This window comes from Salmo salar, chromosome ssa05, assembly GCF_905237065.1.
Source record: "Salmo salar chromosome ssa05, Ssal_v3.1, whole genome shotgun sequence".
Lineage (NCBI taxonomy): Eukaryota > Metazoa > Chordata > Actinopteri > Salmoniformes > Salmonidae > Salmo > Salmo salar.
Genome location: NC_059446.1, coordinates 46,915,588 through 46,932,765, shown reverse-complemented (window position 1 = coordinate 46,932,765; position 17,178 = coordinate 46,915,588). Strand labels below are relative to the sequence as shown.

Here is a 17,178-nt window from a genome sequence, read left to right as displayed (position 1 = left end):
AAACAGACAGCTTATTTACATAAGTATTCAGACCCTTCGCTATGAGACTCAAAATTGAGCTCAGGTGCATCCTGTTTCCATTGATCATCCTTGAGATGTTTCAACAACTTGATTGGAGCCCACCTGTGGTAAATTCAATTGATTAGACATGATTTGGAAAAGGCACACATCTGTCTATATAAAGGTCCCACAACTGACAATGCATGTCAGAGCAAAAACCAAGCCATGAGGTCGAAGGAATTGTCCGTAGAGCTCCAAGACAGGATTGTGTCAAGGCAGAGATCTGGAGAAGGGTATCATAAAATGGCTGAAGCATTGAAGGTCCCCAAGAACACAGTGGCCTCCATCATTCTTAAATGGAAGAAGTTTGGAACCACCAAGACTCTTCCTAGAGCTGGCCGTCCGGCAAAACTGAGCAATCGGGGGAGAAGGGCCTTGGTCGGGGAGGTGACTAAGAACCCGAGGGTCACTCTGTCCTAAAGGACTCTCAGACCATGAGAAACAAGATTCTCAGGACCTCAGACTGGGGCGAAGGTTCACCTTCTAACAGGTCAACAACCCTAAGCACACATCAAAGACAACACAGTAGTGGCTTTGAGACAAGTCTATGAATGCTCGTTGTGGCCCAGCCAGAGCCCGGAACCCGATCGAACAACTCTTGAGAGACCTGAAAATAGCTCTGCAGTGACACACCCCATCCAACCTGACAGAGCTTGAGAGGATCTGCAGAGAAGAATGGCAAAAACTCCCCAAATACAGGTGGGCCAAGCTTCTAGCGTCATACCGAAGAAGACTTGAGGCTGTAATTGCTGCCAAAGGTGCTTCAACAAAGTACAGAGTAAAGGGTCTGAATGCTTATGCACATTTTTTTATACATTTGCAAAATGTTTAATCCATTTTAAAAAGGCTGTTAACGTAACAAAATTTGGAAAAAGTTAAGGGGTCTGAATACTTTCCAAATGCACTGTATGTAGAAAAGATAATGGACCTATATATTTTTTAATAAGATTATCTTTGAGAACTAACAATCACCTATATACAAGCTAGACAATCAGGGAAAATCTAAAAATGTAAAAATTATGCATTCAGGAGCATTTTTGTCTTGGGGCCGCCATTGACTTTGTTATAATTTCAGAGTCCCTCAGATAGCATAAGCCATAGCAAAATGTGTAGAATTGCAGGAAATTAGATTTAAAAAAGCACTTTTGTCACTGTGGCTAACAGGAGGGTATCTAAAATTTTATATCGCCATTTCTTCATTTCAACTTACCCTTCAGCGGTGGAAAACCCACCCTCAATCTGCTGCACTGCTGTCCTCTCCTACACTCTCTACTCTTTTCCAACTCTTACACCACAGGTACAAATAGCTGACAAGTCTACAGGGTGACAAACAAACAAACAAACACACATACTGTACATACACACAGACACGCACAGACCTTTGGTGCCGGGCGGCTGCAGGTTGTCCCCGGTGAGAGAGCACCAGCCCACGGGGAAGATGTCCCGGGAGTCGTAGCGGCAGTAGTAGTCGAAAGCACCCCGCCAGCCATCGAAGGTGACGAGCACCTCCACGCCACGCAACGCCCCCACCGTGGCCGGGCAGATGAAGTGGGGGTTCTTGCGGTCCACTGCCTCCAGCTTCATGCCCACCTGGAAGGAGTTCTGCTCTGGGACCGGGGGCTCCTGCTGGGGTACGAGGGGAAGGGAGGTGACAGGGACGGGAGAGGTCAGTGACAAGGGAGTGGGTAAATGTGGGATTATCCAGATGAAATGTGAAATTGTTCGGAAGCTTTATTTAGTTGGCAAATGTATATGTTCACGTATGATGTTGTGATCCCAATGGTGAGTGTGGAAGAGGTAAACAAATAACAGTTGTGTATCAACAATGACAAGCCACCGGGATCTGACAATTTGGATGGATTACTGACGATAATAGGGGACAATATTGCCACTCCTATTTGCAATATCTTCAATTTAAGCCTACTAGAAAGTGTGTGCCCTCAGGCCTGGAGGGAAGCAAAAGTCATTCCGCTACCTAAGAAAAGTAAAGCCCCATTAACTGGCTCAAATAGCTGACCAATCAGCCTGTTAGTAAAGTTTAGGAAAAAATTGGGTTTGACCAGATACAATGCTATTGTCGTGTCTTTGGCATCATTAAACTGAAGACATATTTATCAAATAACTCTGTAATTATTATTACGCGATTAAACTGATTAATCGTGTAACTGTAATTAACTAGGAAGTCGGGGCACCAAGGAAAATATTCAGATTACAAAGTTATAATTTTCCTAATATAACTTTCAGATATCATAATATCTGATCTATTAGTCTTCGGATTAATGATGTATTCTTTACCTCGTCAGTCTCATTCCAAACGTCGTAAATTGTTGGTTATCTGCACGAACCCAGTCTTCACTATGAGTCCTCCATACATCAGTTGTCTTAAAATAATTTATTTACTAACTAAATAATTCACAGAAATGCATAACAAACAGTAGGTATCGTTACAAAGAAATGATAAAGGAATGTGCCCTAGTGGGCTAAACCAGCATGGCGGCTTGTTAGACAAAGGGTTGATACGAGTTGATAATTATAACAATTGAAATGCTAACCCTTTGCATATGAACGCTCACTCATTCGGGAACAATTGCAATCAATATATATATTTACGCTCAGTGTGTCGTCGGGATCTTTGTTGAAAAGTTTGTTTCTGTTGGAGAGTTTTGTCCTCGCGTTCTCTCTCTCTCTGGGATTGAATGGATATTTCAAAGTGACATTCATTAATGTTGTTATAGGACAGATGTTTCGTCGGTCTTCGCGTTCAATGATACCCAATTCCTAGCTGCAGACTAGTAATTAATATCAAAGGCTTGTTATTATTCTGTCGGTATCAATAGTCTAAGAGTTTAACCACGTGGTATGGTTAAAGTTCAGAACGAGGAATGCATGGTCAAACCTTGGCCCTCTCATTATCGAGGTAAGCTGGTCTCCAACCTTTAGCCACTCGTAATGGAGGTAAGCCCGGTCTCGTGATAGAAACCCTGGGTGGGGGTTATATTCGGAATAACAGAAAAGGGCTGTCTCATGACGCCAGGTCCCGTCTGTTCATGGGGGCGTGCCGATGACTTGATGAAACTTTAAACAGAAATACAATTCTCTCACATTAACATCTGACAAGCATCACAACATATTCCAAATAGCTTTATCCTTATTCATTCATTGTATACAACCATTATATGTAAGTCTCACAACTGAGGCTATTATATAAACAGCGCCATGGTAATGTGGCCGTATTGTCTCTCATGAGTTTCACAAAATTGTACCAAACGGACCAGTTCGTAGCTGGATTCTTCACCGATCTTTTATACCTTCATCCAGAACATAAATGTCGTTTGGTTCTCCAGTCCTGTGAGGTGGAATAATTCCTGGGTTCTTTCTATGAAACCCACTCTGTCTCAAAACTGTGGCCATGAGGCAGGCCATTCTTTTAGGAATTTACGACCGCTCTCACAGAGCCTGGGTAGGGGGAGGGTGCATAGAAAACCCAAAGAGGGCAATGTCATGACACTATTTTACAGTAAACAAATTGACAACAGACTTTCAGCACGCTTATAGGGAAGGACATTCAACAAGCAACACAAACATAGGCACAGAAACATGCATACAATACACACATGATAACATACTGTTGGAATCGGCTAAACTTTGAACACTGAGATATTAAATGAATGATAGTAAATTAAAGAGATTATGTTAGAAGTTAATGGTTCTCTGAAGAAAGACAGAAGGCTTTGGAATGTGTTTGATGGAGGAGAGCGATGGGTTGATATAGGGAAGACAGATGGACATCTGTGTATTAGATGAAAGAGGGGTTGAGGTCAGGAGGTGAGGACAGATTCTCGTAAGAGTAATAAATGTTTGGAATCCTACCCTTAGCTTCCTGTAGAGCCATAAAATGTAAGGATTGGAGAGAAAGAGGAGTGTCTTAAGTGGGATGTATATAAACTGTGATGTCTGAAATGTTTTGCTGTCTGATTTCAGCTGTACAGAACCTCTGAGAAGAATAAAGCTTCTCTAGTGTCCGTGGGTTATTTACTCTGAAAAATAAGAACCTAACAAATACGCACAAGTACACATGGATTTTGTGTTGTAGATATGTGGTAGTGGAGTATGGGCCTTAGGGCACACAGTGTGTTATGAATTCTGTTATGAATGTATTGTAATGTTATTAAAATCGTATAACTGCCTTAATTTTGCTGGACCACAGGAAGAGTTGCTGCTGTCTTTTTTGTATTTTTTATATTATTAACCCCTCCACCACCACCCCCCTCCCCTCTTTGGAGGAAAAATATATACACTGCTCAAAAAAATAAAGGGAACACTTAAACAACACAATGTAACTCCAAGTCAATCACACTTCTGTGAAATCAAACTGTCCACTTAGGAAGCAACACTGATTGACAATAAATTTCACATGCTGTTGTGCAAATGGAATAGACAACAGGTGGAAATTATAGGCAATTAGCAAGACACCCCCAATAAAGGAGTGGTTCAGCAGGTGGGGACCACAGACCACTTCTCAGTTCCTATGCTTCCTGGCTGATGTTTTGGTCACTTTTGAATGCTGGCGGTGCTTTCACTCTAGTGGTAGCATGAGACGGAGTCTACAATCCACACAAGTGGCTCAGGTAGTGCAGCTCATCCAGGATGGCACATTAATGCGAGCTGTGGCAAGAAGGTTTGCTGTGTCTGTCAGCGTAGTGTCCAGAGCATGGAGGCGCTACCAGGAGACAGGCCAGTACATCAGGAGACGTGGAGGAGGCCGTTGGAGGGCAACAACCCAGCAGCAGGACCGCTACCTCCGCCTTTGTGCAAGGAGGAGCAGGAGAAGCACTGCCAGAGCCCTGCAAAATGACCTCTAGCAGGCCACAAATGTGCATGTGTCTGCTCAAACGGTCAGAAACAGACTCCATGAGGGTGGTATGAGGGCCCGACGTCCACAGGTGGGGGTTGTGCTTACAGCACAACACCGTGCAGGACGTTTGGTATTTGCCAGAGAACACCAAGATTGGCAAATTCGCCACTGGCGCCCAGTGCTCTTCACAGATGAAAGCAGGTTCACACTGAGCATGTGACAGACGTGACAGAGTCTGGAGACACCGTGGAGAACGTTCTGCTGCCTGCAACATCCTCCAGCATGACCGGTTTGGCGGTGGGTCAGTCATGGTGTGGGGTAGCATTTCTTTGGGGGACCATATGCTGGTGCGGTTGGCCCTGTGTTCCTCCTAATACAAGACAATGCTAGACCTCTTGTGGCTGGAGTGTGTCAGCAGTTCCTGCAAGAGGAAGGCATTGATGCTCCGCCCGTTCCCCTGACCTGAATCCAATTGAGCACATCTGGGACATCATGTCTCGCTCCATCCACCAACGCCATGTTGCACCACAGACTGTCCAGGAGTTGGCGGATGCTTTAGTCCAGGTCTGGGAGGAGATCCATCAGGAGACCATCCGCCACCTCATCAGGAGCATGCCCAGGCGTTGTAGGGAGGTCATACAGGCACGTGGAGGCCACACACACTACTGAGCCTCATTTTGACTTGTTTTAAGGACATTACAACAAAGTTGGATCAGCCTGTAATGTGGTTTTCCACTTTAATTTTGAGTGTGACTCCAAATCCAGACCTCCATGTGTTGATAAATTGGATTTTCATTGATTATTTTTGTGTGATTTTGTTGTCAGCACATTCAACTATGTAAAGAAAAAAGTAGTTAATAAGATTATTTCTTTCATTCAGATCTAGGATGTGTTGTTTAAGTGTTCCCTTTATTTTTTTGGGCAGTATATTTTTATAGCTTTTCTGCTACATATACATACATTGTACATATTCATATACATTTTACATACACATTTTGCATACATGGTACTTTAACATAAAGCAGTCACATAACAACATTGCCAAACATAGTGGCTGAGGGTTGGGATTAAAGAGCCTCTCAGCCCATCCCACCTATCACCATAGACCACCCTCGTTTGTGTGCCATATATTTTTCAATTGTGCTGTTTCACATAATTGTTTTCCTTTTTAATCGTATAGTATCCACAGATTGTGAGCTAAAGATGAAAACCTTTCCTACGAGTATTATTATATGCATGGTTTGTCTGACAGATGTTATTTCTATGTAAAATATTCTGTAACAAGTGATGTTTTTGTGCTCAATGGTGGATCTATTCATAATTATTTAAGAGATGATTGGCTTTCCAAATCACCCAACACTGCTATTTGTAAGGTTAATTTAAAGTGCATATTGTGATTTTGTTTTTAACCATTCCTGAACCTGTGACCAGAAACTAGATATATAGATCATTTATTCTGGTATTGCCTCTATTGATTCTGTCTCTTCGAAGCAAAATCTACAGAGCTGAGATTGTTGTATGCCCCATATATATAGTATTCTCTTGGTGGAAAGAATTTGATATAATAATTTAAATTGAAAAACGAAGTGTTCAATCAGGTGTTGTTTTTTTGTACCAGTTCATAAACATGTGACATGGAATCGGTTCATCAAAAATCTCTTCCCATTAATTTTGCAACCTGTATGGCGCAGCTGTCAACATTTTTGTCCTCAAATGAAACTGTTATATTTTTCTATTTATTCCAGTTCCTTTCAGCCAATTTGTATCTTTAATAAATGGTAGTCAGAAAGGGTTTCCTACCTTCTCCCTTTTCCACTTGCCTCCTCCATTTTTGTGGTAATGCTGCAATCAGTTGATTGTACATTTTGATTGAGCAGATTCCCATATATTTTCGATAGCTGCATATGTGACATAACTCCTCCGTTTCTATTCATAATATCATTAATAAATAAAACTATTTAAAAAAAAGAATCCATAAAGAATATTTAATTTATTAATCAGTATATTTGAATTTAACCTTAACATTTGTTATATCTTTTCTGGAGGATAAAACTGAAATTGTATGGCTTGTTTAAGAAAGGGTGATGCTTTAAACAAAATATAATTTTCAATTACACGGAAATGAGAAGTTGTAATCTGTATAAAGACAAAAAGGCCATTTTTGAACAAAGGATGAGCCTGCCTTAAAAATCTACTGGAGAACCATTTTGGATACAAGTATCATTTATGTATGAGTGAAGCTTTTAGTGAGAGGTTTAAAGCTTTAATATTTAATCATTTTAGCCCCCAAACTCATATGCATTATATACAGTTGAAGTCAGAAGTTTACATACACTTAGGTTGGAGTCATTAAAACTTGTTTTTCAACCACTCCACAAATGTCTTGTTAACTTCTTATGGATGGTGGCAGTATTGAGTCGCTTGGATGACTGACGTGCCCAGAGTAAATTGCCTCCTACTCACTCCCAGAAACTAAGATATGCATATTATTAGTAGATTTGAATAGAAAACACTATGAAGTTTCTAAAACTGTTTGAATGATGTCTGTGAGTATAACAGAACTCATATGGCAGGCAAAAATCTGAGAAACAAATCCAACCAGGAAGTGATTTGTAGTTCTTCTTAGATGTCTATTCAAACTACATTGTCTGTGGGGTCATTTTGCACTTCCTAAGGCTTCCATTGGCTGTCAACAGCCTTTAGAAACGTCTTTCATGCATCTCCTCTTACTGGGCAAAGAACAGCAGCTCAGTTTATCAGTGGACTGCCTGGGAGCAGGGAGTTGTTTACTGCGTGTTCACGTTTGGAGCGCCGCTCATTCTTTTTCTCCTGGAATGAATACGCTATTGTCCTGTTGAAATATTATTTACATTTACATTTAAGTCATTTAGCAGACGCTCTTATCCAGAGCGACTTACAAAATGGTGCATTCACCTTATGATATCCTGTGGAACAACCACTTTACAATAGTGCATCTAAATATTTTAAGGGGGGGGGGTTAGAAGGATTACTTTATCCTATCCTAGGTATTCCTTAAAGAGGTGGGGTTTCAGGTGTCTCCGGAAGGTGGTGATTGACTCCGCTGTCCTGGCGTCGTGAGGGAGCTTGTTCCACCATTGGGGTGCCAGAGCAGCGAACAGTTTTGACTGGGCTGAGCGGGAACTGTGCTTCCTCAGAGGTAGGGGGCCAGCAGGCCAGTGGTGGATGAACGCAGTGCCCTTGTTTGGGTGTAGGGCCTGATCAGAGCCTGAAGGTATGGAGGTGCCGTTCCCTTCACAGCTCCGTAGGCAATCACCATGGTCTTGTAGCGGATGCGAGCTTCAACTGGAAGCCAGTGGAGAGAGCGGAGGAGCGGGGTGACGTGAGAGAACTTGGGAAGGTTGAACACCAGACGGGCTGCAGCGTTCTGGATGAGTTGTAGGGGTTTAATGGCACAGGCAGGGAGCCCAGCCAACAGCGAGTTGCAGTAATCCAGACGGGAGATGACAAGTGCCTGGATTAGGACCTGCGCCGCTTCCTGTGTGAGGCAGGGTCGTACTCTGCGAATGTTGTGGAGCATGAACCTACAGGATCGGGTCACCGCCTTGATGTTAGTGGAGAACGACAGGGTGTTGTCCAGGATCACGCCAAGGTTCTTAGCACTCTGGGAGGAGGACACAAGGGAGTTGTCAACCATGATGGCGAGATCATGGAACGGGCAGTCCTTCCCCGGGAGGAAGAGCAGCTCCGTCTTGCCGAGGTTCAGCTTGAGCTGGTGATCCGTCATCCACACTGATATGTCTGACAGACATGCAGAGATGCGATTCGCCGCCTGGTTATCAGAAGGGGGAAAGGAGAAGATTAATTGTGTGTCGTCTGCATAGCAATGATAGGAGAGACCATGTGAGGATATGACAGAGCCAAGTGACTTGGTGTATAGCGAGAATAGGAGAGGGCCTAGAACAGAGCCCTGGGGGACACCAGTGGTGAGAGCGCATGGTGTGGAGACAGATTCTCGCCACGCCACCTGGTAGGAGCGACCTGTCAGGTAGGACGCAATCCAAGCGTGGGCCGCGCCGGGAGATGCCCAACTCGGAGAGGGTGGAGAGGAGGATCTGATGGTTCACAGTATCAAAGGCAGCAGATAGGTCTAGAAGTATGAGAGCAGAGGAGAGAGAGTTAGCTTTAGCAGTGCGGAGAGCCTCCGTGACACAGAGAAGAGCAGTCTCAGTTGAATGCCCAGTCTTGAAACCTGACTGATTAGGATCAAGAAGGTCATTCTGAGAGAGATAGCAGGAGAGCTGGCCAAGGACGGCACGTTCAAGAGTTTTGGAGAGAAAAGAAAGAAGGGATACTGGTCTGTAGTTGTTGACATCGGAGGGATCAAGTGTAGGTTTTTTCAGAAGGGGTGCAACTCTCGCTCTCTTGAAGACGGAAGGGACGTAGCCAGCGGTCAAGGATGAGTTGATGAGCGAGGTGAGGAAGGGGAGAAGGTCTCCGGAAATGGTCTGGAGAAGAGAGGAGGGGATAGGGTCAAGTGGGCAGGTTGTTGGGCAGCCGGCCGTCACAAGACGCGAGATTTCATCTGGAGAGAGAGGGGAGAAAGAGGTCAAAGCACAGGGTAGGGCAGTGTGAGCAGGACCAGCGGTGTCGTTTGACTTAGCAAACGAGGATCGGATATCGTCAACCTTCTTTTCAAAATGGTTGACGAAGTCATCCGCAGAGAGGGAGGAGGGGGGAGGGGGAGGAGGATTCAGGAGGGAGGAGAAGGTAGCAAAGAGCTTCCTAGGGTTAGAGGCAGATGCTTGGAATTTAGTGTGGTAGAAAGTGGCTTTAGCAGCAGAGACAGAAGAGGAGAATGTAGAGAGGAGTGAGTGAAAGGATGCCAGGTCCGCAGGGAGGCGAGTTTTCCTCCATTTCCGCTCGGCTGCCCGGAGCCCTGTTCTGTGAACTCGTAGTGAGTCGTCGAGCCACGGAGCAGGAGGGGAGGACCGAGCCGGCCTGGAGGATAGGGGACAGAGAAAATCAAAGGATGCAGAAAGGGAGGAGAGGAGGGTTGAGGAGGCAGAATCAGGAGATAGGTTGGAGAAGGTTTGAGCAGAGGGAAGAGATGATAGGATGGAAGAGGAGAGAGTAGCGGGAGAGAGAGAGCGAAGGTTGGGACGGCGCAATACCATCCGAGTAGGGGCAGAGTGAGAAGTGTTGGATGAGAGCAAGAGGGAAAAGGATACAAGGTAGTGGTCGGAGATTTGGAGGGGAGTTGCAATGAGATTAGTGGAAGAACAGCATCTAGTAAAGATGAGGTCAAGCGTATTACCTGCCTTGTGAGTAGGGGGGGAAGGTGAGAGGGTGAGGTCAAAAGAGGAGAGGAGTGGAAAGAAGGAGGCAGAGAGGAATGAGTCAAAGGTAGACGTGGGGAGGTTAAAGTCACCCAGAACTGTGAGAGGTGAGCCATCCTCAGGAATTATCAACGTTTCAATTTAAAAAGACCCTAAGGAGTGATTGTAAATATCGTTTGACATGTTTCTACGAACGGTAAAGGAACTATTTGACTTTTTGTCTCTTATTTTACGCACATGCATTATGCCTTTTGGATAGTGATCTGTACGCGCGAACAAAACGGAGGTATTTGGACATAAAGATGGAGTATTTCGAACAAAACGAACATTTCTTGTGGAAGTAGGAGTCCTCGGAGTGCATTCTGACGAAGATCAGCAAAGGTAAGAGAATATTTGTAATACTAATTCAGAGTTTTGTTGATGCCAGAACTTGGCGGGTAGCTGGAAAGCTTGCTTTGATGGCTGAGCTATGTACTCAGAATATTGAACAATGTGCTTTCTCCGTAAAGTTATTTTGAAATCTGACAAAGCGGTTGCGTCAAGGAGTAGTGTATCTATAATTCTTTCAATAACTGTTTTAAATTTGATCAACGTTTATGATGAGTATTTTTGTAAATTGATGTGCATATTCACCGAAAGTTTTGGTTGGAATACATTTTCTGAACATCACACGCCAATGTAAAATGTTGTTTTTGGATATAAATATGAACTTTATCGAGCAAAACATACATGTATTGTATAACATGATGTCCTAGGAGTGTCATCTGATGAAGATCATCAAAGGTTAGTGAATATTTTAGCTGAACTTTTGGTTTTTGTGACGCATGTCCTTGCTTGGAAAATGGCTGTGTGGATTTTCTTGTGAAGTTTGTCCTAACAATCTACTGTTTTGCTTTCGCCGTAAAGCCTTTTTGAAATCGGACACTGTGGTTAGATTAAGGAGAATCTTATCTTTAAAATGGTGTATAATACTTGTATGTTTGAGAAATTTTAAGTATGAGATTTGTGGTTGTTTTTAATTTGCCGCCGTGCACTTTCACTGGCTGTCGTCATATCAATCCCTCTAATGGGATTCAAGCCATAACAGGCATAAACTATAGTTACGGCAAGTCTGTTAACATGACATCTACTTTGTGCATGACACAAGTAATTTTTCCAACAATTTTCCAGTGGGTCAGAAGTTTACATACACTAAGTTGACTGTGCCTTTAAACAGCTTGGAAAATACCAGAAAATGATGTCATGGCTTTAGAAGCTTCTGATAGGCTAATTGACATCATTTACGAAAGTGTGTTTATAGAGCTGTTATCTTCCGAAAAACTATTAAAGACCTAGTCTTATTTTACATCAATAGCAGTCAATATTAATCCACACCTTATTTCAGTCTCATCTGAAAGTTGTAAATTCTTGGTTATCTTCACGAACCCTGGCTAACAAGTTGAATCAGCAATACAAACTTGTATTTAATTATTTATTTACTAAATACCTAACTAATCACACAGAATTACATATACACAGAATGCAAATTATGTCATACAGAAAACGTCCCTGGTGGATGGACTGACATGACGGCTGGTTACACAAAGGAAAGGGGGTTGGGTTTGAGTGAAAGAGCGGGAAGACTGAGGAGCAAAGGGAGACGCTATGCTATCGTAAATACAGTATCTTATGCATTCTAAATTACCGCCCATTTGGAAAAGGGAAATGCAATAAATATTTACTCTGAGCTGCGCTTCGGTAGGTTGGTCGTAGATGCTGGCCGTGTTGTCCAACAGAGATCTTGCTGTCCTCGGAAGAATGTCTCTGGTGGTAAATGGTATACGTTGTAGTATCGTCGTTGTGTGTTAGACTGGATACGTCGTCCGTCCTTTCCTAGCCCACGTTTACAGCGGCTGCTGCTAACTCAACGGCTAGGAGGTATCACTTCTGTAGTGAATAAGAGTTCAAAGTTCATACAATTCGCAACCAAAGCTCACGCTGAGGTTGGCTTAATTCTGTAGTTATTATCTGAATCCTTCTGACATCAGACCGTCGCCCTAATGTACCCGGAACAGAAAGTTATTTGCCCTTTTAACGCAGAGGCTGCAGGCCTCGCGTACGCGGAACAGGGGGTTACATTATCGTTAAGGGCTTATATAGTAGAGGGAGAGAAGGGTGTGTTTCATAGTTTATAACCCATGTCTCTTCACAGGGGCGGGCCACTGATTGAGCAGAGCTCTAACCTTATGAAAACCCAATTCTCTCATTTGGAAGCTAAAATTAAATTTCATCTTTTCACAAATAGTTTTATATTTAAACATTTAAATTGCACAACAATTCCATGTGAATCTGATAACTAGAATGTGTAGACTTTCCCAGATACAGTTTGTCGTCCTGTCAACAGTCATAATGTCTCAGATGACAACCGAACTGACATCATATTCATTAAGTACCAACGCATTTTCCCCCCACCGTTTGATGTTCCCAGACTCTCTATGTTTAACAAAGGCTATTCAAGAGTCCTTCAGTAGAGTCAAGAGAGAGAGGGGAGAAAGGTATTTATGGGGGGGTCATAACCCTTACCCACAGGCCAACGTCATGACAATGTTGTGGGGATGCTTTGCTGCAGGAGAGACTGGTGCACTTCACAAAATAACTAATGATACTTACTTAGTAAGTAAGTATCATGAGAAGGAAAATTATGTGGATATATTGAAGCAACATCTCAAAACATCAGTCAGGAAGTTAAAGCTTGGTCGCAAATGGGTCTACCAAATGGACAATGACCCCAAGTATACTTCCAAAGTTGTGGAAAAATGGCTTAAGGACAACAAAGTCAAGGTATTGGAGAGGACATCACAAAGGCCTGACCTCAATCCTAGAAAATGTGTGGGCAGAACTGAAAAAGCATGTGAGAGCAAGGAGGGCTACAAACCTGACTCAGTTACACCAGCTCTGTCAGGAGGAATGGGCCAAAATTCACCCAACTTATTGTGGGAAGCTTGTGGAAGGCTACCCGAAACATCTGACACAAGTTAAACAATTTAAAGGCAATGCTACCAAATACTAATTGAGTGTATGTAAACTTCTGACCCACTGGGAATGTGATGAAATAATTAAAAGCTGAAGTAAATAATTCTCTACTATTATTCTGACATTTCATATTCTTAAAATAAAGTGGTGATCCTAACTGACCTAAGACAGGGAATTTTTACTTAGATTAAAATGTCAGGAATTGTGAAAAACTGAGTATAAATGTATTTGGCTAAGGTGTATGTAAACTTCTGACTTCAACTGGCACGTTTAATTTTGTCTGGCTTAGCATTCCAAATAAAATAAATGTTTTTCTTCATATGATTTAAAAAACGAGTCGTCTGGAGTAGGCAGTGCCATTAGTAAGTAAGTAAGTAAACTACGATAGAACCAAGTATTTACCTCTCCATATTTTATTTTATTTAACCTTTATTTAACTAGGCAACTAGGTTGCGGAATCTTATCTATTTTTGCTAACATTCTATTGAAATTGATTGTGGTAAGTTAATTTATATTTTTTGAGATGTGAATACCAAGTAGATCTATTTTATTGGTAAACTACAAGGTAGTGTAAACAATTTTTTTAACGATCCAAAACGTAATATATCCAACACTTGTCATTAGTTTTTATTACAGTGAGGATAGAAAAGTGATCAAGATCTTCAATGAGACTGTGTAGGGATCCAGATTGCGGACTTAAGAAAAAACTAGAGTCATCGGCAAACATTGACACTTGTTTTTATCCCCTGGATTTCTATCCCCTTGATGATGTTGTTGGATCTAATTTTAGTAGCTAGCATTTCAATGGCCATAATATATATGGAGACAACGGACAGCCTTGTTTGACTCCTCTTAAAAGCTCAATACTTTCTGAGAAGTAACCATTATCTACTATTTTACATCTGGGGTTGCTGTACATAACTTTAACCCATTATATAAGAGATTCACCAAAATGAAAGTAATCCAGGCATTTATTTATAAATTCTAGTCGTACTTTATCAAACACCTTTTCAAAAACTGCTCTGAAGACCAGGCCTGGTATCTTTGATGTTTCATAATGTTCAATTGTTTCAAGTAATTGTTGTATATTATCTCTAATATATTGTCCATGTAAAAATACCTGTCTGATCGAGTTTTTTATTCTATGTGCTATGCATTTCACCAGGATTTTCGCATCACAACATTGAAGTGTAAGAGGCCTCCAGTTTTTTAAATGGACTGGATCTTTATACTTACCACCTTGGTCCTGTTTTAGTAGTAATGAAATCAGACCTTCTTGGCGAGTACCTGAAAGTCTACCATTTGTATAGGAGTAATTAAAACATGCTAATAATGGATCTTTGAGGACATCAAAAAAGGTCTGATATACCTCTACTGGTATACCATCAAGCCCTGGTGTTTTTCCTGACTGAAAAGATTTTGTCTCAAAAAGTTCCTCTTCTGTAAGTTGGCCTTCACACAGGTCTTTCTGTAAATTTGCTAATTTTACATTATTATTATTATTATTAAAGAAATCCTTACAGTTAACATCATTCAGTGGAAATGGAGGAGACTGAAAATAAAACATTTGCTTAACATATTTCGCTTCCTCTTTCAAAATATAATTTGGTGAATCATGGATGACTCCATTTGTAACGAGTTTATTTAAATTCTTATTGGTAGCATTTCTATGTTGAAGATTCAATCTTTTTTCTCTCACAATTTTCCATCCAATTCGCTATATTTTTGTAATATATTGCACTTGATCGTTCTTGAATAACTACCTCCATTTCTTTTGGTTTTTCCTTTTGTGCCTCTATAGTACAGTGTCCATAACCATATGCCTGTGCTGTTACTTTCTCTATTTCCTTTATTAGTCTCTTTTGACCTAAACTGCTTTTGTTTTAATGATGAGTATTGTATTGAATGGCCTCTAAAGGTACATGTAAAAGTGTCCCATACAGTAAGGGAACTGCCGTACCTATTTTGTGCAAAAAAAGTCAATTATGAATTATTTTGTCTTAGTTAAGAACAAATGATCAAATAGGCTTTGATAAAATGTCCAATATCCCTGTCCACGTGGAAATTCTGTAGTTATAAGGAGGCCAATTAGATGGAGGTTCGATTGCATTCGTTCTCCTATTAACACTTTAAAAAAAACTTTTACTAGGAAGTAATCAAGACGGCTAGCTTGATTAAGCCTCCTTCATGTATATCTCACTAGGTCGGGGTTTTCCAGCCTACATATAACCACTAGTTCAGATCTCCTTAAGTGCTTGAGGAGGATAGTTTGTAGAGTGATTTCCTGTACGATCCATTGAGGTACTTAAAACCGTATTATAACCTCCCACCATAATAATAGATGAATTTGTTGCTTGTGAGCTGAATAGATTATTGTATACATTTTCAAAGAAGTTTGGATCATCATTATTTGCCCCATATAGATGAATTAGACAGATCTGTTTTTGGTCCAATAGCATATTTTCCACCCAACCTCATCTATATTTGTAGAATGAGTTTCTTTCTCTTTTAGCCATGTAAAAACATATATTTTTTATGGTCTGCTAAGCCATTACAATTATAACTGGCTATACTCATTTCCCCACTTACCATAATGATACCCAAGTTTCAATTATACTTACCACAACCAATGTTTGTAAACTTACCATTAAAAAGCACCATGATGATTAAGTGTCAATATAGCTGTACCATAATATTTGCATTGTTAAGCATACCGTAGCTGCAACTTTGTAAACTTTCAATTGTCCTAATATTCCATCCACTAAAACCTCCCCCCATATCTAGGTCTGTTGTCACTAAGACCATCGGACCATCTCCCTGACTCATGACGCACCTTTGCACCCTAATGCACACCCTTGGCGTTGGCCAGAGGGAAATGAGGGTAGTCCCATGATAACATAAATATCTATGAGGGTGCTTTTTAAGAGAACTAACCAAATAACACAGGGAAAACAGTCAGAAAAAAAAAGTTGCAATAATAGATAATAGAAATAATAACAGCACAATCTTATAAATGCATGCTCACATTTAGAAAGTCCTAGCAAGGCTATAAGCATGTCAGCCCAGCCTGCTCAGTTTAATGGATACAATTGTATGTGAACCCTTTATAATTACCTGGATTTCTGCATACATTGGTATCTGATCTTCATCTAGGTCACAACAATAGACAAACACAGTCTGCTTAAACTAATAACACACAAACAATTATAATTGTTCATGTCTTTATTGAACACACTGTGTAAACACTCACAGTGCAGGTTGGAAAAAGTATGTGAACCCTTGGATGTAATAACAGGTTGACCCTCCTTTGGCAGCAATAACCTCAACCAAATGTTTTCTGTAGTTGTGGATCAGACCTGCACGGTCAGGAGGAATTTTGGACCATTCCTCTTTACAAAACTGTTTCAGTTTAGCAATCTTCTTGGGTTGTCTGGTGTGAACCGCTCTCGAGGTTATGCCACAGCATCTCAATCTGGTTGAGGTCAGACTGACCTGCAGAAGGCATATTTTCTTCTGTTCAAGCCATTCTGTTGTTGATTTACTTCTGTCTTTGGGTTGTTGTCCTGTTGCGCTTCAATTGGTGGACAGATAGCCTTACATTATCCTGTAAAATGTCTTGATAAACTTGGGAATTCATTTTTCCATCGATGATAGCAAGCTGTCCAGGCCCTGAGGCAGCAAAGCAGCCCCAAACCATCATGCTCCTCCCTCCACCATTGTTTACAGTTGGGATGAGGTTTTGATGTTGGTGTGCTGTGCCTTTTTTCCTCCACACACAGTGTTGTGTGTTCCTTCCAAACAACAACTTTAGTTTCATCTGTCCACAGAATATTTTGCCAGTACCACTGTGGAACATCCAGGTGCTCTTTTGCGAACTTCAGATGTTTATTTTTTTGGGGCAGCAATGGCTTCTTCCATGGTGTCCTCCAATGA

General features: G+C 41.5%; 1 protein-coding gene across 8 annotated transcripts in view; it reads right to left on the bottom strand.

The window, feature by feature from the left end:
- Positions 1 to 17,178, bottom strand: part of LOC106604903 (polycomb protein SCMH1) — a 52,798-nt gene that overhangs the window by 22,101 nt on the left and 13,519 nt on the right. For all 8 annotated transcript variants that reach the window (XM_045718273.1, XM_045718278.1, XM_045718280.1 and 5 more), the window contains one exon: positions 1,440 to 1,686. In XM_045718273.1, the coding sequence (XP_045574229.1) occupies positions 1,440 to 1,686 (247 nt within the window). The remainder of the gene's footprint in view (positions 1 to 1,439; positions 1,687 to 17,178) is intronic.